Here is a 24,641-nt window from a genome sequence, read left to right on the forward strand (position 1 = left end):
GAACGGGACCGATATATTCCATTGCAATGCAACCGGAAGTTAAATATAATTCTCACCGCGTCGCTATTGCCAAGTCAACCCGTTCACCACGTCACGCGACGATCGATAAGAGATCCTGGTGCGTTATCAAAATGTCACCGCAAAATCGCGGGGAGATTAAAATATAGCTCGGAGGAACTCGACATTCGGATAATCGAGCGCGACCGCGTACTGGGAGAAACAAAAATCACAAAAAATGTTAAAAAAAAAAAAGAATCGCAAAAGGTGCAGATAACGCCGTAAGCAACGACGTTTCACTCGTTCATCATCGATAACGCGTGCAGCCGAATCGTAGCGTACGAGTCGGAAGATCGAATAGACGGAAAATTCGGTGTTGCAGTGTGTTTCGGAGAGCGGACGCTTCTCTCTTCCCTTGATACGGGTGGAGAGTGAAACGAAGTTGCTGTTTTTTTTTCTGCCGTTCCCATGGCGCGCCATTCATAAAAATCGGCCGCGAGTCGGCCACTCTATTTTCCGCACGACTTAAAGTCGATATCACCTACCAACATGCGCTGGACAAGGTGGAAAGAAAAATCGTAGTCCCCGATGATTGAATTGATCATAACTAACGAAGATAATGCTGATTGTAAGTATGAAATTTATTCAATCTAAGGGAATAAAGATACTTGAATTGATTGCTTATAAATATACAGACATAAGATATTTATGTAATATGTTTTTCTTCTCGTAAAATAGACATTATATTATATAGTTAATTTCAAATTTCGAAAGAACGTATATTACGTACGTTTATATACGTTTAAATAATATAAACAGATGTAATGTATGAAATATATTATGTTATTAATATTTTCCCAACAAAAATTTCTTTGATTCTCAAATATCCGATACGATATTGAATTGATCATAACTAACGAAGATAATACTGATTGTAAATATGAAATTTACTCAATCTAAGGGAATAAAGACACTTGAATTGATTGCTTATAAATATACAGACATAAGATATTTATGTATAATATGTTTTTCTTCTCGTAAAATAGACATTATATTATATAGTTAATTTCAAATTTCGAAAGAACGTATATTACGTACGTTTATATACGTTTAAATAATATAAACAGATGTAATGTATGAAATATATTATGTTATTAATATTTTCCCAACAAAAATTTCTTTGATTCTCAAATATCCGATACGATATTTTGAATCAATATATATTTGAAAAATAAAATATTTATTTGTGAGTCTGTAGTATATGTACGTTTACGAATCAATAAAGATGCTTAATCTATGCATTTACGAATTTATGTATCTATGAACCCATTTGGCTGATGGAATTAGAAAATCGAATCTACTAATTCTCTCTCTCTCTCTCTCTCTCTCTCTCTATTTCTCTTTCTCTCTCTGTCTCTGCTTGTGTCTCATCCTCCGGAAGCATGGTGGTCGACGCAATATTCATTTCGGATTTCATCGATAAAGCATGATAATCGAATTCACATGCTAAAGCAACGGTGGTTATGAAACTATTAAAGCGTCGTTGTCGAGTATGTAATTCACAATTACGCACAGAGTAAAATATAAACCTATTATTAACTGCTACTTAGAGCCGTCGCAATATTTCAGAAGCAACAGATTTGTTTAAAAAAGAAGAAAACAAAAGGAAGCAATTAATAAATAAAAATGCATTTTTATTTTTTCAAAAATTTACGATTAATATAGCGGCATAGAATAGATGACTGAAATAAATTTTATACACAGTTATATATCACTGAGAAAGTGTAGATTTACCTTTATAGTGCACATGCTTACATCAGTAGCAAACAAAAACTTTCAACTTTGAAAGTTCTACTTTCAAAATTCATGCTACGTTAATTCTGGGCGTGGATGTGACGGTGGTTACCTTTAACGCATAAAGAGTGTTTAAGTTTCACTGCAGCAATATTGAAAAATGTTAAATTTAGTTCTAGATCGTTCGACATTGCGCTAGTTGCACGGTAGAACGAGGAATTTAGAAAACATATAATATTCAAGTGAAAGTTTCGATAAGAAGGTTCTTAAATTTTTAATTAGACATAAGTTTTAGTTAAGTCTGGCAGTACACTTTATTTGATTCACGGTTGAATATCTCTGAAATAATATCGATTTTTAAAGTAATCATATGTATTTATATGCCACATTTTTCGTATAATTTTTCTTGGTTTAATTAATATATTTTTTAAGTAAATAAATTAAATTTGTTATAAATTTTTCAAATTAATATATTCAAATTTTATGTATTAATATTATGAAGACTAATAAACTAATAAACTCTAGAATTTCGCTACAAATAAGAGAAAAACTCGTTATTTTAAGGAGTTATTTTAAGAAATTAAGGATCTTATTAAACATTTCAGAAAATATTTGATACTTGCTTATTATCTATTAAAATTGTACAAGATCAATTTACTAATTTCATTCGTAATACATATTTTATTTTTATTTGAATAATTTAGTATACTTGATATTCTTCAGTACGATAATTTTAGATAATTTTGAATATTCTCCATTATGTAAAATTTTGTAATTTGAAAATATTTTCATCTATGAATTTTTTATTTGTTTCCAATACTGAAAGTAATTTCAAACTTCAAGAGAGAGAGTTTTAAACCTAAAATTAAAATCCAATCAATCTACATCTTTTTAATTTCGTTAAATTGATAAAAAAGTAAGATTTTAATGTAAATCTTGAAAATTATTTTGTAAAAAAATTTTAATTTTTAACTGTATAATTTAAAAACTGTTAGATTAGAAAAAGTAGAATTTTTTAAAGAATCTTTAAATGTGTGCGTGTGTACTGAAAAAATTAAGAACAAGAGAGAGAAAAGAAGAAATAAAGAGAAAGAGAGAACAAACATTTTATATTTATTATAACTTATGCTTTAACTTGTCGACTAAAATTTTTATTTTCAACTAAAATAATTTCGGGAACGAGATGTGTAAAGCTCGTCATCCTTTTCGTACTATACTTTCCGTATTACTCGAAATCTGTTTTCCATCGACCCTCCTGATTCGGCATACGCGTAAAATAGGACGCGATCGCGGAAACGACAGACAACTGCGGCGTTAAAACCGATAGAACGAATTCTGGAGCGCATCCAACAGCCGCGAATCGAATAAAGCCGAAGCGACGATTTTCTCTTAAGCTCACAAACAGTGTCGAAGAATTGAACGACAAACTCGAACTCGTCGCGTTTCTCGGCGAGTCTCCCAAAGTAATAATTAAAGTAACGCTAGATGCACAAATTCCGTTGTTCATTCAAAGCGAAAATCAGCGAGGTCAGTAAGTCGCTTGTACAATTAGAATCGCAACCGGTGCTCGAATTTACAGAGTTCGAAGACAGTTTCATCGATCCGGTAATCGTCTTCTGACTTCGAGTAAATTGTCACGGGCGACTAATACAAGACTTTAATTAAGAAGGGGAGGGTATTCTTATCTCTTTTCCTCTGTATTCCGACTTTCGACTTTTCTTCCTGTCTTTTGCTCGTAACATCCTTTTATTCGTCTTCTTATTGTTTCTTTTTTTACCCTGATTTTGTACGAAATAAATGAATTAAAAAAGATTAACAGAATTGAATTTATAATGATATAATTTTCTAATTTTCGAGCTTAAGAGTTACTCTGATTAATCATTCCCATCTTTTTCTTTAATTTTTTAAATTTTATTTCGGATTTGATGCGAATCCAAAATAAAAATTCTCCCTGTTTATTTGCTTTTCTTTAAACATTGTTGACGACGATACATACGAATCGTTCCTTACACTTTCGTTTTCTCTGTCCCTACATGTGCATTTTCTCTTCTTTCTTTTTTTCATTTTCCTCTCTTTCCTTAATTTTTCTCTTATCTTCGTTTTATTTCGCCAAACATAATCAGGCAAGGAGACTTACGAAAGCGGTGTTTCTACAAAGAAAAAAAAAATCATTCGCGCGACGGAGGATCGTAAAGCGAGACCCTACTGCAAAAGAGGGGAAAAGAATCGATCGACCTAATCTGATTAAGACTCCGGCCGCTATTGGATAGTGACTCGTGCGCATACGTCTGTACATGCAAATGTATGTACAAACAGATGTGATATCTGTACGTCAATGCGAAGGCGTATAGGGGACCCCCCTTAAACACCCCCTTCGAGCAAGCCGCACCCGATCGTAAATAAAGTCTGGCTCGCGCGCGGTTGCTTCGCGTTAAATAGAATTGCTCGAACGAACGTGCGCGGCAGCAAACGAAGTCGTCCGAAACGGCGAGAGAAAGCCGGTTGTTAGTACGCGGCGATATCGTTACGGTAAATTCCGCGCCCGGCTCTCTCTCCGTTTATCGCGCGCTTAAATCATCCTGACGCGCATGCACGCGCCTTGTTGCGCGCGCGCGTTTGGACCCACCGAAATATTACGGTAAAACGCGCAACGTCCGGCTAAATCGTTAATCCGCCCGGACAAATGTTCGACAATAAAACCGCGCGCGCGATACGATGGAAAAATGTGGAAAGTCAGCAGTGGAAAAATTGCACGGCTGGCTGCTCCCTCGTGCGCTCTTCTATTAAGCGTAAAAGTAGGAATACGCGGATGCAGAATGTGTGCGCGACACATGCAAATTTTCCGTAAATTTATCGATCTCGTCTTATAAATCTCGCTCCTTTGTTGTGTACAACATGCAATATATCTTTTCGAGAATCTACTCTGGTTCTCCACTGATTATACAATATAGATTCTTATTTTCCTCAAAATTTGATTTTCGAGAGCTTTTGTCCGCTGCTAAACAGGCGATTACCAAGCCGAGGAAAGTCGAGTGAACTAATTCTAAGAGTCGCAAAGTGTACTTCCGGAGAAGTGCGAAGCTCGAGTTTCTTGCGCGCGTGCACCGAAGCTTAAACGACGACGCAAATTCGGGAAGTCGCAATACTCTCACTTAATTGAATGAACAAGGTAGAACGATAATTAAATGCAGATCCGTTAATGTATAAAGTAATTAATCTATTAACAACTTATTCAATTTTATTTTATCATTTTTTCCCATTTTTTTTTATAATCTTATTATTTTAGTAGTTTTTTACAGGTTCAAATTTCTTCTCATTAATTTAGGTGAGAGGCTCGGTCCGTCACAGCGCTATTTGCTTGAATGATATCGAAAGGATCTTCCAAGTATATATGCAGGCAGTCTGCGATTTGAGAAGAACGGAGCATCGAGTCAGCGACGCGTGTTACTTGCGAGGAGAAAAGTTTCTTTTCGCGCGAGAAGTTGAAGTAAACTTGAAACGACGACGACGAACTGCTAGACGAGCTATCAGCGATACATGCTGTATCATTTTATGGGCGCGACTATTAAACGATTATTTTCCGTAATTTCGGCATGTTTTAGATCTCGTCTCTCTCATCGCGGCGTTGAATTTAAGAAAATCTATTCGCGGTCGTACAAACGTGAAAATCCGGGTGAAGCGATCCCATTTGTTGTTCGTACGGCACATGTATTCGGTATTCATCGAAACATCGCTCGCGAAATAAGTTTCGAAGCCGAGGTATACGAATTGAAAAATAGCACGATGATATATTTTATATAATAAATAATTTTTTTTTATTGATATATAAGCCTAGAATGGAAGTGCAATTCTGTCAATTTTTGCTTAATTAACTTCTTCATACGAAAAATATGGATTGCACGATAGACTGCTCGAGATTCTTGGCTACTAAATTGTTTTAGTAGAAATCTCTTATATCGATTTTGTCGCAAAACAGTCAGCTCTAATATATATTGTATATAACGCTATCGCACGTCATACGGCGAGATAGGAAACACTGTTCATATACACGTCTAAAATTGCGGCCGGATGAAGGATAGCGCCGTTTTCATCTTCGTACATGGAATCAGCGTGGTGAAAATCAGCGACGCGCGTCATACGTCGACGTGAAAAATTCCCTGACGTGGATAAAAGCTACGGTATTGAATGCAGAACGATATATACAAGATGTTCCGCTCTGCCAAAGTCACCCGCTTTCTCACATCTAATAACAAATAATTCTATATATATTATAATAAATTTGATTTCGAAGTCGATTTTTTCCGAATGGAAATTTTATTTAGCGTCGCAGTAGCTCCAAACTTTTTTTTATTGAGCCCCGGATGAACGCAGAATCCGCGAATGATAGACAAGTCGCGTGATTCAAAAGAACAGATCGAGAATGAAATAACAGATGCGAATGGATACGATTTGAATGATTTCACGCGATTCGCGGCTGCATCGACGGATTAGATAACATCGATTATCAATTACCACGCGTATCTCACGGCAACGTATCGCTCTCCCTCCGTTGTCGAATTCGGATTTCCGCGAGCAAATCGTGTACCCCATCGACCGATTATTTGCCGTTAATAGATATCTCGTGCGCACGTCATATGTTCAATCAGAATTTAAAGTTCGTGATAATCTTGTGGTAGAGAGTATAAAACACGAAGCCACGAACAAAGTAAATATTGCAGAGAGTGGCACGTTTCTATTTTGGGGTTGTTTGGCTGCTTTCCGTTTGATTGACACAAATTGCTCATCCAAGCTGTTTCCCATTTCATGCGCTTTCAACCGTTACAGTTTATTCAGTTTTCATGCCAGCTCGTACCAACGCTCCAATATTTGTTAAACAATTTTTAAGCAATGAGAGAATGCTGAAGCGCCATAAAGTTTGCGAAATCGGCAAAGTAGGCTTGCAGTTTTTTTTATTCTCGTGGTGGATATACGGACCAAATGGAGCTGAGCGAGATTGCGAAAATAGTATGTTTTCAGCAGAAAATAAATTATATATAATTATTTTCTCAAAGCTTCATATTTCACACAATGATCCGGTTAATCCTTGACGAGTATCACGTCGCGAAAAATGACACTTTGACGTTTGTCTTCGTTTATTTTGAAATACATGTTGCGCGATAAGTGACCAATTGTTCCTGTACACACTTTAATCGCATCGGATATTCAGATATATATTATCGAGCAAATATACGTGCCAGCAAAATCCAATTCCAATTGTTATGGCGATCTCTAATGTGTCATAAATATTTATCGAGAATCGATACTGCCGGAATCATTATCATATCCCGCCAGATCGAGTAATTCTACCGTAAAGACCGGTATTCATAGTCGGTTCTTATATTTAAGAATACCTTAAATACAATCTTAAGATGTGATTAACCAATCACAGAGCCGTATTTGCATCTTAAGACATTACTTAAGACGGTCTTGAAATAAGAACGGACTATGAATACCGGCCATTATCACGTGAATGAATATGATTTATTTGTCTTCATAGTGCGATGTCGATCGATAAGTGAACCATAGATTAGAGTAAGTATAGCATAGATAGAATTTTTTTTTAAATTTTATATATTGCATAATTTTTTAACCACATATTTATTAAAATCTTATATTTATAAATTAAACTAAATGCATTTGACCAATGACATCTAATACTTGAGATATTTGAACAAAAGCAAAAATTATTATGGACAGAATTTATTCCTTAATTAACAGAATTAATTTATCTAAACTAGATATTATTGAGATATATAATATAATACAACTTTGCTCATTAATCATGTAAAATAATCCAATATGACTGGCCTCATTTATTACGAGATGGCTTAAGTATAATAATTGGCGGATTAATATATTTTTGCAAAAAAATATATTACAATTATATCAATATTTGCATATACGTTAAATATAAATCAATGCAAATATTAATATAATTAATTTTTGCATTGGTAAAAGCCTTGATAAAAAATTGTTCAATACATTTGAGATATTAGTCGTATTTTTAAATTTCAAAAATAAATATAATATTATTATTATTTAGCAAATTTGATGCTCGTAACTTTTTAAAAATTCCTCAAGTATCGTTACAGCACATGACAATAAGAAACATCTTAACTTTCATTGCGTTAAGCACGAGTCGAAAAGACGGCAGCAGAACGATCTCGTATAATTCGTCTTGGCGTTACAATGAATGGCAACGGAGAAACACGAAGTAAGGGGGAGATGACTGAACACGAGCAGACAAACGGGCAGACGAATGAAGCAGAGAGGGTGGTAAATGGGGTCCGCGTACGCATATAAAATATGTCGAGGCGACGCTATCTCGCGGCCGATTGCCTGGAAAACTCACGCGAAAATATCGATCCTTGCTTGTAATCAGATTAAGCAAGACCAACGGCTCGACCTGACCATAGGTAGAACGGTGGAGCGCGGTTCCCTCGAGCGCGAACACCTTCGCGAAGGTATGTGTGTGTTTGTGTATGCGTGTACGAGTGCGCACACTTACGCAACACCACCCCGGACCCTTCACAATGTGGTGTATGCGCACCGGCCGTTCCATGCGGTCATAGAGGAACCACCATGATTCTGATGTTTGCATGCCGTTTCGCCCTCCCGTCCTTTCTCCCTTTGAATTCGTTCGAGTCTTGGAGGGTCGTAGGTAGAATCGGTTAAAGCTTCATTCACATTATACCCGTGTACAGTCATCGGCAGAAACGAATCGAAGGATCAACAAAACATTACTCAATGTAATTAATATAGAGGTGCAATATTCGTATGGACCCCGATATTGTTAAAGAGGATCATTTGACAATCGAGACAGGTCTGGTGTAATAAATAGTTAAATTTGCCTGCTAATCACGATCGAATGAGAATTCATGCTTTATAAAAGTAGAACGATTAATAGTTAGTTGTTGCAATATTGTTTTTTTAATAAATTTTTTTATTAATAGATAATTTAATATTTTCTAATAAGTCACTTGTAAAGTATTGAAATGTGAAGTAAAAGTTTCCTACACTGTTCGACAAATGTTGTACGATGTAAAAACTTCTATTTTACTTTTTCTATGCAATAAAATACACTCACTTTTTTACGCTTTGTTTTTCTACTTCGCTTTTTGTAGCAATAACTGCGAAATCATATTAAATATTTTGTTCAAATCAATTCACATCTATCATTATGTCATCGGTGATCTACTAGATAAAGTGCATAAATGAACGAAGAATTTGACAGTATCGAGTAATTTCCTGCTACCGGATAATGCAAACTGGTGATTAGTCATAAATATTGTGACGTACCAACTCTCGATGCCCCTTGATGTTTTTATTTCATTTTTATTATTTTAAACGAGAAAGTTGAAGAAAGTTTCTCGAAGACGACGTGGTCGACATCGATGTCAACGGTCAGATAAGGCATAAGGAATCTTACGCGAGAGAGACATTTCCTTGGTGAGATTTCTAGATAATATTCCTTCACCTTCGTAGACCCGCGTGTCTTGATAAAAAGCATGAGAACACTTCGTGGCAATATAACACATTTAACATTTTATTGTCGGTATCTTCAATCTTGCGCTACCTTGCTCGTTGCTAGAACGAACTGTACGAAAAAAAATAGCTAATATGAGCATGAATAGGAACCGCAAGAGTAACCGACGGCGATGTAATAACTAACTGGTCGATGGAGAGAAGAATAAGGTTTAAAGACCAGCCGAACATAGAAACGCAATTTAATGTAGATTAAATTTCAGGAATTTCGCGAGCGAACGCGAGCCTGTTTGCCTCGAGTACACACTGCTAATTTACAACTATAATTTCGTACGGTGCAGCGGTTCAATTTCTCATGGCAGCGGCGCTCGTGTGCGTCGTTACAGAATCTCCTATTTTCTACAGCTGATTTTCCAGGTGCCCGATCGACCGTATACGAACGAATGGCCAGCATTCCATCTTTGGTCTTTCGCGAGGCGAAATGTCGAGCGAATTGTCACCGTCGAGTTCCGTAAGTGCTGTTATATGTTCTTTCCGCTCGGTGGTAAAATATGTAGTCGGCGAGAGCGCACGGGATCTTATTCAATAGTTAAGTCCAATTTGAGAAATTCCAAAGCCCATTGTCTATATAGCTCGACGTGAACTGAGCGCGGAACACTTGGAAAACAATCGCATTCGTGCGGCTCTCTTCAAACATAAAACTGGATAAAGCCTCGGCTGCTTATACCAATATTGCCTTCTAATCCGTTAAAAATATCGTTCTTGCTTTTTATGTTGATATCATATTTATACGAGAAATGGCAAACGGAAAAAAAATCACAATAGCAATAAGAGACGAACATCGATATCAATAAACGCTTTTTTCTTTTTTCATTTCGGTAAAGAGAGAGAGGGGAGGAGAGAACAAGTCAAATAAAATTATTTAACATTCCCTCAACTGCCGTTAAACGTGCTCTAAGCATGTAAGAAATTCAATCGAGAACGCACGCAAATACTGCAGTACGGCACGCACAGTAAGCATGCTACGTTAGATTATATTAAACTGAAATTAAATTGTTTCTCTCATTGCGTACTTATACTTCGAACACATATAGTGTCTTTGAGACGTTTTTATTTATTGCTTTTCTAAATAAGTTTTTGAAGTATATAAAACTGAACGAAAATAAATATAAAAATTTGTAGAAATGTTGCACCGTTTTTTGATAAAGTATTAGAAACTTTTTATTAAAAAAAAAAAGAAAAATATGATTTATTAACGAATGCATCATACGATATAATGAGGACCATAGCGTACGGAAGCGAGTACAATAAGAAATAAAAGTTCGAGAAAAGAGTATTTGCATGCAAACATTATATTATAGATTATAGCCATCAGAGAGCAACAAATCACAGGCATTAGATTAAATGATTATCCTGGATTAATGAGAGATATATGCATAGAGTATCTCTATAATTAATATTTAATGCGATTTGATATAATAGTTTACTATTTTTTCTCAGTTTTCCCATTTGCGTTAGTTTTATTGCTACATACTTATCTTTAAATGTAAATTTGTAAAAAAAAAACGCATACAAACGACGCATAAGTTGCAACAAGATAAGATTTCGTAATGCATTTATTTTGTAGCACGAAGGTTGCGATTAAAGGTTTCTCCAGGTTCGGAAATCCATCGCACGATATATTGTGCACCGCGAGAGAGATAGAATCACGACTCGATTGGTATACAAACGAGGACTCCAGGCTGTGGTTAGACGAACGACCTACATATTCGAAACACGAGAGACTTCGATTCTTCTCCTACGGTAACTTCCGGTGGCCACGCGATACGTATGTAAAACGCAAATGTTACCAATTCCTCTTTTCCCATTTCTCTCTCCCAGTCCCGATACTGAATATAAAGATGCGTTCAGACTTGTATCGTTGTAATGTTACAAGTAGTGGAACCCTAAATTTTGTTACACGACTCCTATAATATTTTATGTGTATCCTGCATATATGTAAACTAAGAATAAGCATTTAATTCCTCCGTTAACCAAGCGGGAGTTTGCTATAGAAAGATAAAGTGAGGAATTTAATCTTATAAAAGAATAAGAATTAATAATTTTATTTTATTTTATTAAAATATGATTTTTAATCTTGCAATATCCTTTGAATTTAGTCCTGCACATAATGCACATCACATACTAATAACTACATTGCTAAATATTATGCTTGCTAAAGTTTATTATATATGTTAATATTTAAACATTTAATGCGTTAAATTTCGAGTGGAAATAAATGTTAAAATATTTTTGTTACGTCTAAAGTATACTTTGTTGCATACTTGTGTGAATTATAACGATCTGGCAATGAAGTCTAGATAGTATTTTAAAACTTATGGTAACTTATCTGTATATTCGAGCATATTATGTTATCATCATAATCGTATTAATCGATCATCTTCATTATCGAATTGATAGGGTCATAAAGATTTCAATGGCTTTCAAATTGTTGCGATGAGTGATCAGAACACGAGAAGAATGATAAAACCCATTAATGATATGAAATGGCTTATAATAAATTGAGGGACTTTTAATGCGATAACACGATCAGCGGAATCACTATCGAGTAAATGCCTCGTCATTGTCTCTTATATGACACTCATATGAAAAACTGTCATTATACATGCTCCATTATACATATATTAAAACTCGACTTGACGAAATGATCGAGATGGAATAGCTTGATTATAATTAAACGTGCTAATTAGATATGCGAAAATACGAGAGGTCGAGTACAAAAAAAATCAAAAAAGTAAAAAATGAGACTGATTCCATAAATTGGAAATTATGAGCAAAAGAGGCAATTAAATAGACTATTGATATACTTTAATATATCACAATGTGCTCAATTGCTTCATTCAGTAAAAATGAACGTATAGTCCAGTATATAAATATGTTCCTACCTTTGGTCGAACCAAGCCGGCGCCAGCCTATAATTTATCTGCGAAGCGGTTTTCAGCTAATAAAAACATCACTCTTCTTAAGCACCTACGTATTCGCCACACTCGACTTCCTACAAGTTCCACTTTTTTCCCTTTTCTCGTGGCCTGGAAGCTGTGAACAAAAATGACATAAACCTATTTGAAATAATAGTAGTATGTATGCAGTTAAGTATAAACTCAAAAGATTAAAAAATTTTAATTAATTTTTTTAATTAAACCCAAATAATCATTGATAGTTTTATTTGTATCAAATCTTGCGTATATTAAATATGTTATATATATTGCTTAGAGAAAATTTGCGCAACACCGTCATAATTGGACGTCGCGCGCATTGAATATGATATACAACGTGACCTCGTACGCGCGCAAATTGAACTAATCCTCGATAATGAACCATTATGGCGCAGGGAAACATCGCTCGCAGCATCGGTCGGTTTCTCGCGATACCATAGATGCAGTCGCTTGACCGCCGCGATTAGTAACTTAACCGGGAATAGACGTGCATAATCCCTGAACATTTATCGTTTGTTATGTCATGTAACGGGGATCGGTTTACGATATCACATACAATCCGCAAGGGCAGAATACAGAATATCTGGTAAATTATGCGACACATATGTATATGCAGATATATAAAATCGATAAGTCATAAAATATAGAAATATCTAGATTAAAATATGATCAAATAGACATATGCGAGCTATTTTTTAAATTTTTTCTCTCCAGAACTCAATCAAAATTTATTCTATCTTTATTTTTTACTTCCTCGCCGAATATATTAAAATTTAATAGGTTTTTTATGTAATTATGAGATTCAAGTATACAAATAAAATATTGAATAAAATAAGATTAAAGATTAATTAATAGAATAGCTATATATGTATATCTACATATAAGAATAATAATACTATATATAATAAATATACGACTATATAATAAATATATATGTATATAGTATGTAGATTAAAACATAGATATTTTCTTTTCTTTATAGTTACAAATCTTGTAAGATACGATTCGATAATTATATAACAAAATAAGCTTTAATTTTAATCTATGCACGCCAGAGATATATCTTCACAATGTTATAATAATTGTTGCAAGAAACAGTTAAATAATGAAAAACAGAATTGTATCACTGTACGTATCATTATAAAAACGATTGCAGTACGAATCAGAAAAAATATTAAAGATTTTTACAGGCTATGAACCACCGATATAAGTTTTAACAAAACATTTCAAGAACTCAATTTGCTATAAATTCCAAGGGAAGTTAATATGCACTTGTTACCAGACACTATCGTATATATCCCGATAAAAAAATTATTATAATTTTTCAATAATGACGTGATGTCAGATTAAAAACGCAGAATTAAAACGTTTATCGCGTTTCTATCGCATTATCGCCATTTGTTATTATTTCGCCTCCGTTTCTTTAATTTTCCATCTCGATGCGAGAGAATCGAAATTACAATCCTATATAAATGAGTTTAATCTCCCAAATATTTTCGGGCAGTTCGGCTCGTGGAAAATCATTTTTGCGGATGGAAACACGTAAGCGTTATCGTTGCTAATTGAGTTTACTGAGCAACGACCTTTCGACTGTTTTTGAATCGAGATATCAGCGGCCTGTATAATTCAATATGGATATAACCGCGATATATATCGGGAAAATGAGATTGCTATCCTACTTTATAATATACTCGTACGATCGAAGCTTTTTCGGTATAAGGTAAAGGGATAAAATAACGGTATATACGTGTGCAAATAATTAGATCAGAAATCGAATTTCCTCTCTAAATTAAATTATTGCGCTCGGTCCTTTTACAGGTAGATTATATCGATAGCATATACACACCGATGTTATTGGTGCTAATTATAGCTAACAGGTAATAAATATTTTCACCATTTTATGCATTATATCCATTTAATAAGGCTTGTAAAAACAGTAATCGATCTGATTAATAACCAATATTGACTGATTTACGTGAAATAGAGATAAGCTATATTTTGAGTTGTGATTAAAACATTTATTAAAACAGAACTTCTCGTTCTATCGAAGGCTAATAAGCGAATTTGCGTCAGTAGAGAAGGCAACCAACGAAGCATCTACCTAATTCGCAATCTATCACTATTGCCGTCTCGTCAATTATGATCATTCTAAGTTAACACCGCAGTGCACTTCGCGGATCTCATAGTAATTGAATTCCTCAAATACACATACATTGCATTTGCAGAATCGGAACAAACTACGTGCTACTACCTTCAACTCATTTTATACAATTTTGCTCGCTATATCTGTCACCTTATGTAATTTTATTAATGCATGTAGTGTCATATCAGCGTGACTAAAACACGACTTTACGAAATGAAACGGGCATGTTGAATATGTCCGTTATTACTGATATAAAATGAACGTTTCCTCTATATTCATATATTACAAACATCAAATAAATATGATAAAATTTGTCAAGGAATGTTTGCAAGGAAAATGGTAAATTCAACTCGAGCAGCTCTTCTTTTCCTTTTATATGCGTACACACACAGATATATATACACAGTTTATTCATTATAAATAATATCAGAGATTTGAGTGAAATAAATATATCGAGAGCCATTACCAGCTTACGTATTTCGGCACGCATTTTCTATCGTTTCGCGACATAGCAGATATATATGCGCGATCGATATAATCCCCGCGAATAGTTTCACGCGTAGGTGGGTGCCCGTTGGGATTAACGATTACATTATGTTTTAACGATCTGGATCAACGCGGAATCGCCGAGTCGGGTAAAGCCGATCACTGCATCGCACACGTCCGGCCGCGCTTGCCAATCGATTTGTCAAACTAATTAGAGAGTCGCGCGCTCGCGAAAGGGATTCGCGAACTTGCGATCACGCGAATCAAACCGTACACGTGCGCCGCCAATTCGACAAGTTATATATCTCGGTCAGGCTTACAGGCGTGCACGTGTATTCGCCAGTTTAAGCTACTTTCTCCTCAAATTGTCGAATTTTCGAGTCAAAGGAATTTTTATGAAGGATAATAATGAAGTAATATATATAATTAATTCTGATTATGATTAATTATATATCCGTAATTAATTCTTATATATATATATATTGTACAAAACGAAAATTTTTGTATGAGATACACGTGCAACATTTAGGAAATTTATTTCAATTAAATTTGGAATTTTGAATTTGCTATCATTTGTTTACTGAAAAAGTCATATTTGCAAATATAAATCAGAATCAATTGTGATAGACTTTATGAAATTAAAAAGTAGCTTACATGAGGAAGTGTATATAATTATAATATAATATTAATAGAAAATATTAATATTTATCAATACTATCAAAATGCAATGTTTAGGAAATATAATTAATTTACAAAAATTTTATGAAGTTCTTGAAAAATTACTCTCAAATATATTGGTAATATACTACGTTTAAAGGTGAGCATCTGAGTGTTCAGAAATGCAGCCAATAAATTACGCATGGACCACACGTGGAGCTTATAGATGTTGTGTGTATTTTCGTTATTGCCTTAATTATTATCAACTACGTTTATTATAAACGCCGTGTAAATTTTCATCATCTCTCACACACGTAAATAACGATAAAGAAGAATACCAAAATATTCTTTTGTATAAATGATATTAACATAAATTGACACAGAGTATAACATATCAAAATCGTTTACAGATGATATAGGCAATTATTCAATTCTCTTAAGTATTCAAACATTCTAACCGAATCATTTATTTATATATTCAGAGATTGGAAAAATAAATCTCGAACCACTTTATATTTGTCTGTCAGAAATCGATAGAGAGTGTGCAACTGTATGTACATATGTAATCATAACGGAATGCGATATAACGTAATTAATGAATGATTAAGTGAATCAGCGACGACTGACTGTATAAATAAATCAAATTAAATTACATATAAAAACCTTTCTCGCAAATGAATGCGGTAATTGACTGCAACAAGATAGCAAGCAGACAAAATAAAATAAATAAGAGCGTGAGATAAAACCATGTTGTAATATGCGGGGGTTTCAGTTTTGGTTTTTAATCACATTCCCGCTGTGTGTGTCTTCCAGTCAACAATAATCCTCCCTCGCCATTAAACATTACTTCGCCCGCATTGGATCGACCTCGATGCAGGTAGGATCACTCACTAGAAATAGCCAAACGCATTGAAACACACTACTGGTCATTTCTCTTTTATTTTCAACTCGCAGTTTCGAGATCTTTAGAGATGGATTCGCATTTACCCGCGTTCTCGGCCGATATTGTGGCGAAAAATTCCGGAAAAACGGACGAATGTAGAAGAAAGAACGGGGGTTTGGTGCGCCGGGCGTTTTCCACGGATCGGGAAACGAATTCGTAACTTTCGGAGGATGAGACGAGGGGGAAACAATTTTGCAGGAAAGCCACGGCCGATGGAGAGCGAGAACCGTCGAGAACCGCCGGCGCGCACCCAATAGGGGAATCCAATTTGGATTATCGAAAATTCATGGGGGTAGGCGAAGTGTATGTGTGTGTGCGTGCGTATACGTGTATTCGCATACGCGTGACATTGTCCGATGAAAGATACGCGCGAGCGATGGCAAACAAGCGTTGTCTTCGTGACCGGAACACAGAGATTATTCAAAGAGCTTGTTTCCGAAAGGGCTTTCGCGCGACACAATTTTATTCTTTTTCTCGTTATGTCTTTCTCTTTTTTTTGGAACTGGAGAAAATAGGAAACAGATAAAGTGAAGGGAGTAAACGAGACGAGTGGCGAAATGGAAGAAAAAAATTTTAATCGCGAGCGATACATATTATACTGACATTTCTCTGTTTCGTTGATGTGCTATTCGGATTCCTCATGTAAAAAAACAAGTAAATCGTTTGTGTACAGCGCAACGATCTAATTACTTAAATTGATCAAATACAATTTTCATTGCAAACATATAGCTGTTCCCGGTTGACGCAATAACGAAGCAGGATAATGATACAAACAAATAACAAAATTTGCGGCACATTCCCGCAGAGTCCAGAGGGCATTCCGAACATTTATCCAGTTTGTTCATGATGGAGAACGGTACTGGCGACCGCAGAGACACATGGATAATATAAAGCGCAGCGTTCGCAACTTCCGACGACAGCAAAGTGTGGCTCTATGTTTGCACTGTCTCATTCTCGTTATTCTTCTCCGTCTCTCTCGATCTTTCGTATCTTCTTACCTTCTCGTTCACCTGTTTGTTTAGCCGTTCTGCTTTCTTTCTCCACTTGCCATTATATTCTATTGCGGTTGCTCCCGTTTTTCTTTTTTTTAGGTTTTTAGGTGTCGTAATAACTTTACAATCAAAATTTGAAAGCAAGGAAAATAAAAAGAATATAAACGTGACTATAAAAAATTAAAGAAAATAATAGAATCTTAATTTTGATTGTGATATTAATTTGAAAAATCTTCGAGTAATAATTAGTTTTTAAAGCTTGAAACATTTTTTTTTTCAAACGCGTTTTTGATGTAACATTTTTGACGTAAACTATTTTGTTTCTTGTCTGTGAATTTTTAGCTAATTTCAAACATATGAAGAGCGTATTCATCAATATATTGGAAACTCGCAGAATTTATAAACAACTTTATACGCATTCCAAAATTTCTATTTCGAACATCAATGTGGTAGCAAACTTGACGAGGGCAGGAACTATCTTGGCCACAAGAGATAATATCGGATAACGTACCAATAGTCCGCACGAGTGAGCGAGTACACGCGAAACAGCGCTCATTAATCATCTGAACACCTAAGAACTGCAACGTGTAACCGGGTGTAACTCAACCAACTACACCCTCCAGCTACCACCTACTAGCTAACTATAGCCTAAACGCGCAATCAAGATACTCCCGCGCGTGCCGACCAACCCTTTCACCGTCTGGTCCATCTCACCCTCCGACCTAAGAGCGGGAAGGAGAAAAGGGAGGGCAAATATAGAACGGTGTGGAGCGCGATATATATCGCGGCATATATACAGTTCGCGCGCTCTCGCGCGTGTATATATATCACGTGGGATTTTCAGCCGTGAAATTTATAGCGCATACCAACTCTGGGGGCTACGGGACATCCCGTGTAGGGTTTGAGAGAGCGGGTTGGAAGGGAGAAGCGGGACGGACTGGTGTATATAGCGGTAACCCGTATAGATCACGTATGGCATCACCGCGAGGCGAACTTCCTCGCGGAAACCGTGACCCGGCGACGCGAACGCGACCAGCGAGAGAGGAACTTCGTATTCCCTGTTGCAACACTTATCTCCCTGCATAGTCGCATTTTCCGGGCTCTCGAGTTCATCCGCGCCTCTTCCGCTCCCCTTTCACACGCGACGTGACGTTTTGCGACGGCTCGTTCCGCGACGTTCCGGCGCTCAGTGTGAAATTTTTCCAATCTAGGAGATAAAAAAAAAATAATCCACCTGATTCCCTGTACAAACATTCTACATACCCCTCTATGTTTCGATATTATTTAGCATAAGTATATATGTAAAAGCTATCGAGAAAGTACATAGGATATCTGTAAATTGCAGTAAACCGACTAGGAGATGAGTACTTGTGAAAAAAGTCAATAAAGAGTATATACTTTTTAATTAGTTGCATAATTAAAAAAAAAAAATTTTGCATATAATAAATGCGTTTATTTGGCAAAAAGAAACGAATCGAATTTTTGTCCTATTATGTATAATAAAAAAATTTATGTTATATTTTATCAAAAGTTGTTTTAAGTCTTTAGAAATTATTTTTTTTAAACACTGCATATACTTAATTTAATAATTAACTATTAAATATTAAATTCTTATTTATGACAGAAAATTAAAAAATTAAAATTATATCAACGATAAAGAACGATGAATAAAACCGATATGTCAACTTGAAAGAAAATTAAAGAAGTGATTATGCATGATTACCACCGCGTTGCAAGAGGTTAAAAGATTAAGCGGTTAAGGAAACATGCTGCAATTTCACCGACATAGACGAATGCACTCTAAAGATCGAAAAAATTCGATCCGGTCCGTGATTTTAAATGGCGAAGCGGTCGATCGGGCGTCAAGAAAAGGATTGGATTAAAGAGGAAACTTTAGTGTTCGAGGAAAGTGAAACATTTATCGATCTCAATGCTCTCTTGAGTTTCTTCCTCGGCAATGTTCGACGTTTTTTTACACACACATATACATGTACACACAACTGGCTGTTCAAAGTCCTCAACAAGTTACAACAAGTAAACACAACCATGGTATTTTGGTCTAATTGTAAGCAAATTAAGTCTCTGTAATAATAATACGAAGGTATAGTAAACTATACAATCACAAAACATCTATTCACTCTAATTTTAAAATCCAATTCTAAATATTTATTTCTTCTCTTATTTTATATTTCTCATATAATATAATTATACTAATATGTCTCGGAATTGTAGAACAATCGCTGCTGATCTAATTTATTACTTAATTACTTATTATTTGTCCACGTAATATTTAGGTAAAACATGAAACTTCTGAGACACAATTCTATATATAAATAATATCCACTTTATATCTTTTATATAGCACGGGATATACAATGTGAAACGAAAAGAGACATCCGGTTCGGATATGTAGCTAAAATGATTGCCATATAAGAAAGCTATTTCGAGAATCGATTTTCCATTAGTACGACGTTTTGTAGGAGTTCGACATCGTGGGAATAATGTCTCCCCGGTCGCTTATATCGCTGAACATTTCGCGACTGTTTGCGACCACGCCGCTGATTATCCCCCCGAACTCTCTCATTCTCTTTGGCGCAAAAGCCGACCCCCGGAGTTGTTGCCGGAATAGTTATACTTCGACGCCATAATCTACTGCCAGACCACGAGGGTAATAAAACGTAATCCGTTTCCCGCGCATGGAAATTTATTGATACCAAACTACGTGCCCCAAGTATACACGGAAAGTTCGCCGTCTCTCCCCTCACCGAAGGGCGTTAATACTCGAATGGAGTACAATGATACACCGGCTTCTCGTTAAAGAGAGCCTAAATGATGAAATACGGTACGCGCTTTGCCTGTCTGCCATCTATGCGCTCGCGATATCTCCTGTACTCTTTCTCGGCAAATGAAGTCTCTTTTCGATAAAAGATATAACAATAATTCATATTTTTATCGTATAAAGTTATATGTATACATAAAAATCGATATTTAAAAATTGTCGTTCTCTTATGCAGGTTTATTTACAAATTCTCATTTATTCAGCTTTCATCTTTAATTCAGCTTATAAAAGATAGTTGATTTGCACTTACAATTCTTGGATCGTAAGCAGTTAATTAAAAAGATAAATATAAGCAAGATGAGTTTTCTCTGAAAATATCGTTTCTACAATATAAATCATATATAAAATAGTAAATTTTAGCAAACATAAGTTTTACAGTTTGAATCTTACAATCTGAATATTTAATATATGGCTTTCGTATATTAATTATTAATATAATATTGCTTTCTTGGAACATATATATTTTTGTCCTAAAATAAAGATTTGATTTCAAAAATTAGTAATCAAAAATAAACTTTTTACAAAAACTGACGTTGAAAATTTAATGCTAATAATTTCTCAGATTAGAATTAATACTGTGACACAAAAAGTGTCATATACTGTGTCACTCTTCTCAGCACTTTATAGACATTTCATTGAATAAATTATGCTGAATATATAATTGATTTTCGAAATATATACTTTTGAGAGAATTGCTTCCCGTTTGAAAGAAGATAATAGCTGTCGATCGTCAAATAACACAGCCTGAGTTATCTTCTATCGAATAAAATGTGAAATTATTGAAATCAGTATTAAATCACTTGAGCTATTGACGATTGAATAAATAAAAATCGGTTACCATGGAATATTAATTCACTCGTAAAAATGTGAAACACATGTGTCTGTTGCTGTAAAATCCAAATCGAGAATTTTCGTGAATAGTGGATGTAATATCCCGTCAATTGATACAATGTTGACTGATGCGTTTATAAAATTGCAAGGCTAATGTGTATATATATATATGTATGCGTGTTCCATTTATACATACGTATATAATAAAAGATAAAAATATTTTTCTTTCCAATACAAAAACTGTACATAAACGCATTAATAAAGTTAAATGCAAACTGAACAATGTCTCTAAATATCGAATAAATTTCATTATTTTGAACTCGATATAAAAAATTTAAATCAAACATTTAAATGTGTTGCTAATAAAAGCGCATGCATAAGCAAGTATAATAATTTATCACCATTTTTTTATCGGAAACTTTTAACTAAAAAAAAAAAAAAAAAAACGATCATAAATTCTACGAGCGTTTCGTTAGTTTGCTTTCTTTTTGCGATCTTTTATTACCAACGCGGGTGGTACCACAATACCGCACAATCGTTTTCCAAGCCACGTTTTCTGTGACTTTTCTTGTCTACTTTTGCGACAGCTACGACGAAGTTCGACCGATTCGTCGATCGATCGACGCGACCAGATTTTCACAACAATTCTTGGTAGAACTATATATTGACGTAAAAAATTATTTGTGTTATTTTCTTATAATTTGAATTAAAGTATTACTCTTCCATAAGATTTTTATTTCATGAAATGAATAAAAAAAAAGAACTCCAATGTATAATTTAGCAATAATATAAGTTTCTCGCAAAAGAATATCCAAGATAATTTGATCGTACAAGCTTTAGAAAAATCACAAGCAAAATAGTATAATTAACTTCTATCTATTATGAAGAAAGAAACAATAGAAAAATTTAGAAAGAGAGAGAGAGAAATAAAAACTAAATTGCTGTTGCTTTTTTGTTAACATAAATTATGACGCCATTTGGTTAATGAGCCGAATTGACCCCAGCGTAATAATTATATAAACGTATATAATTACGGTATAATTGAAAATTTATAATCTTAGTAAAATATATTTTCGATGCGAAATCTAAAATTTATATTTTCACGAAAATTAGTTTGTACCTGAAATTACCTCCGAGCTATCTGGTGTCATCACGCGAAATGGGGAAAAACGGTTGCAGTCACTAGTCACTATCCATCCGACGAGCCCCACCTCTTATCGAACGCCGTGAAAAACATGCATTCGCTCTCGGCGCATCAACAGAAGAGAGAGACGATGTCGCGACATACGCGACTCTATCGACGCTACCAATCGAGTCCGCTTTGAAATTCCGACATTCTCTCTGTCCGGGTATGTCGGAATTTCAAACTCACTCGGTCTTCGATGTTTTTCTCCCCGTTCCGGCTTCACGTCGTCATCGATACAAAATCATGGTGCATCCCGATAGGATATCAGGACCCCAACGTTCCAATTGCAACATTCCGCAAACGCGTGGTCGCGCGAAAACGCGGTGGAAAACGCATTTCGCGTTTAGTCGTAATTCAACATCCGGTGTACCATTCACGGCAAAGGAAGGAGGAGGGTTGTTGTCCCCCTTCCCCGCCTCGAAAAGGTAAATCGAAATCCTCGAGGCCTTAAGGGCCGCGCACTGCGAATGCTGGCAGTAGACCGAAAAGGATGAATCGTATCTCCATCGTCGGCGATGCCACCCCACGTTTTTCCCAATACCTCTCCTCCTTTCTTTCCGCTTCCTCGCTTCTTTCTTCTCCTTCGCCGTTCTTCCCGTGATCCATCCCGAGAGATTCGTCGGAGAGATTCAAGAGATAAAAAGATCGCCGCGTCATACCCATCGAAACGTTATTTTTGTATTCGTTTCGTCCTCGAACACATCGGAGAACGGAGCTTACGCTTCCGCGAACGCACACGAATTTCCGGAACGATGCCTGCACGAGATAGCTCCCGGGCTGACCGATTTCTCTACTTCCTGCGTACATCTCCGTGAAAGATGGAGACGTAAAGAAGCAAATTTAAAAAAAACACTCTAATACACCAGAACTCGTTAAAGAAGATGATAACTATCTGTCTGAAATTATTCTGCAAGAAAAAGTGTCGATTTTGGCATTTCCTCGTATCTATTCAAAGCACGTATTAATTATTTTAACTTAATTTTAATAATGAAAAAAATAAGACAAATTGAGATTATTTTCTACTTCTTGATCTACTTCTTGCATTTTATATAAATCATGAATATATCAAATTATGATGTAAAAATAAATGACATAATTATCTTTATATAAATTTAATAATAATTTAATGACATTTTTATTGTAATAATTGGGATGTTAAATATATATTGCATGCCAAGATTATAACGTTTTGAAAATACGCAATAATGTGAAGGACTAAGATATGATAGAAAATAAAATAAGCGAGGAACAACTAATAAAATCTAAAAATTAAGAAAGCATCCTGAATATAATTTTATGGTTTAATCTATTATTACGCAATTCGCACATTACATGTATACTAACGTTAAGATATCGTTATAAACTTTGTATATTTGTGATAATTGGGAAAACTGTATTTTTATCATCACTTATATACTTTATATAATTTGTATATATAGTAAATTTAAGTATTGCAACATTTCTTCTCTCCAAGAACAAATACGTTTCTTAAGCAGCATGTCCTGCTTATACGATCTGCTGCTTATACGGTCAATGCTGCAGTTTGTCGAGTTCTCGAGAAATACTGATCAGCAATTTCACGTAACGAAAAACAAATAGCCGACTATCCATCGACCGCGCGCACGAGAAAAGAAAGGAGTCTTCTCTAACGAAAGAATGGGAAGAATCGAAAATCGGAAAGGCAGAAATAGAAGCGTTATCTGAGCGATGGTGAAACAGGTTCGCATATGCGGCAGATTTTCCATCTTAAGAGATTAAAAAATATAGAAAAGAAAAAAGAAAGACAAGAAAGAGAAGTTTATCATGTATTTTCAATCATAAACTCTAGTTTTAGATTATATTTGATTTCTTCTAAATTGTGTAATTATATATCGACATATGTATATCGCATGATTATGTCAATTATGTAATGATATGTATTACAATAGAGACTATGCTTAATATATTTTATATTTCATGTTCTAATATAGCATGCGCATATATTATCATCCATTGTTATTAAGAAGACTGTAGAACGCGAAAAAGTTTAAGAGCGGGATAATCGAAATCGACGTTGCGTAAAGTAAAGGGTGAAGGGCGCCTTGAGTGTTTGAACATCGATTACGTCATTGACCGGAAAGGGATTTCTCGTGGTGGAAGAGGAGCGACATTCGTGTGCAAATCGCGAAGAAAAGCCGGTATGAGCCGCGCGTTTTTAAGCTCCTTCTTAACTCCCTGTTCGCCGATCTCGTCTCCCGGGTGCGAATACCCGGG

The 24,641-nt window shown here is 35.2% G+C and overlaps 1 protein-coding gene across 1 annotated transcript in view; it reads right to left on the bottom strand.

Moving 5' to 3' along the window:
- LOC145933995 (uncharacterized) overlaps positions 1-24,641 on the bottom strand; it is a 157,865-nt gene that overhangs the window by 63,644 nt on the left and 69,580 nt on the right. Inside the window, exon 6 of the mRNA XM_083034122.1 lies at positions 12,261-12,411. Within this exon, the coding sequence (XP_082890248.1) occupies positions 12,288-12,411 (124 nt within the window). The 3' untranslated portion in view covers positions 12,261-12,287. The remainder of the gene's footprint in view (positions 1-12,260; positions 12,412-24,641) is intronic.

Source organism: Prenolepis imparis, unplaced genomic scaffold (assembly GCF_030444845.1).
Source record: "Prenolepis imparis isolate NDT839.2.m4 unplaced genomic scaffold, iyPreImpa1.0 SCAF_3, whole genome shotgun sequence".
NCBI classification, from domain to species: domain Eukaryota; kingdom Metazoa; phylum Arthropoda; class Insecta; order Hymenoptera; family Formicidae; genus Prenolepis; species Prenolepis imparis.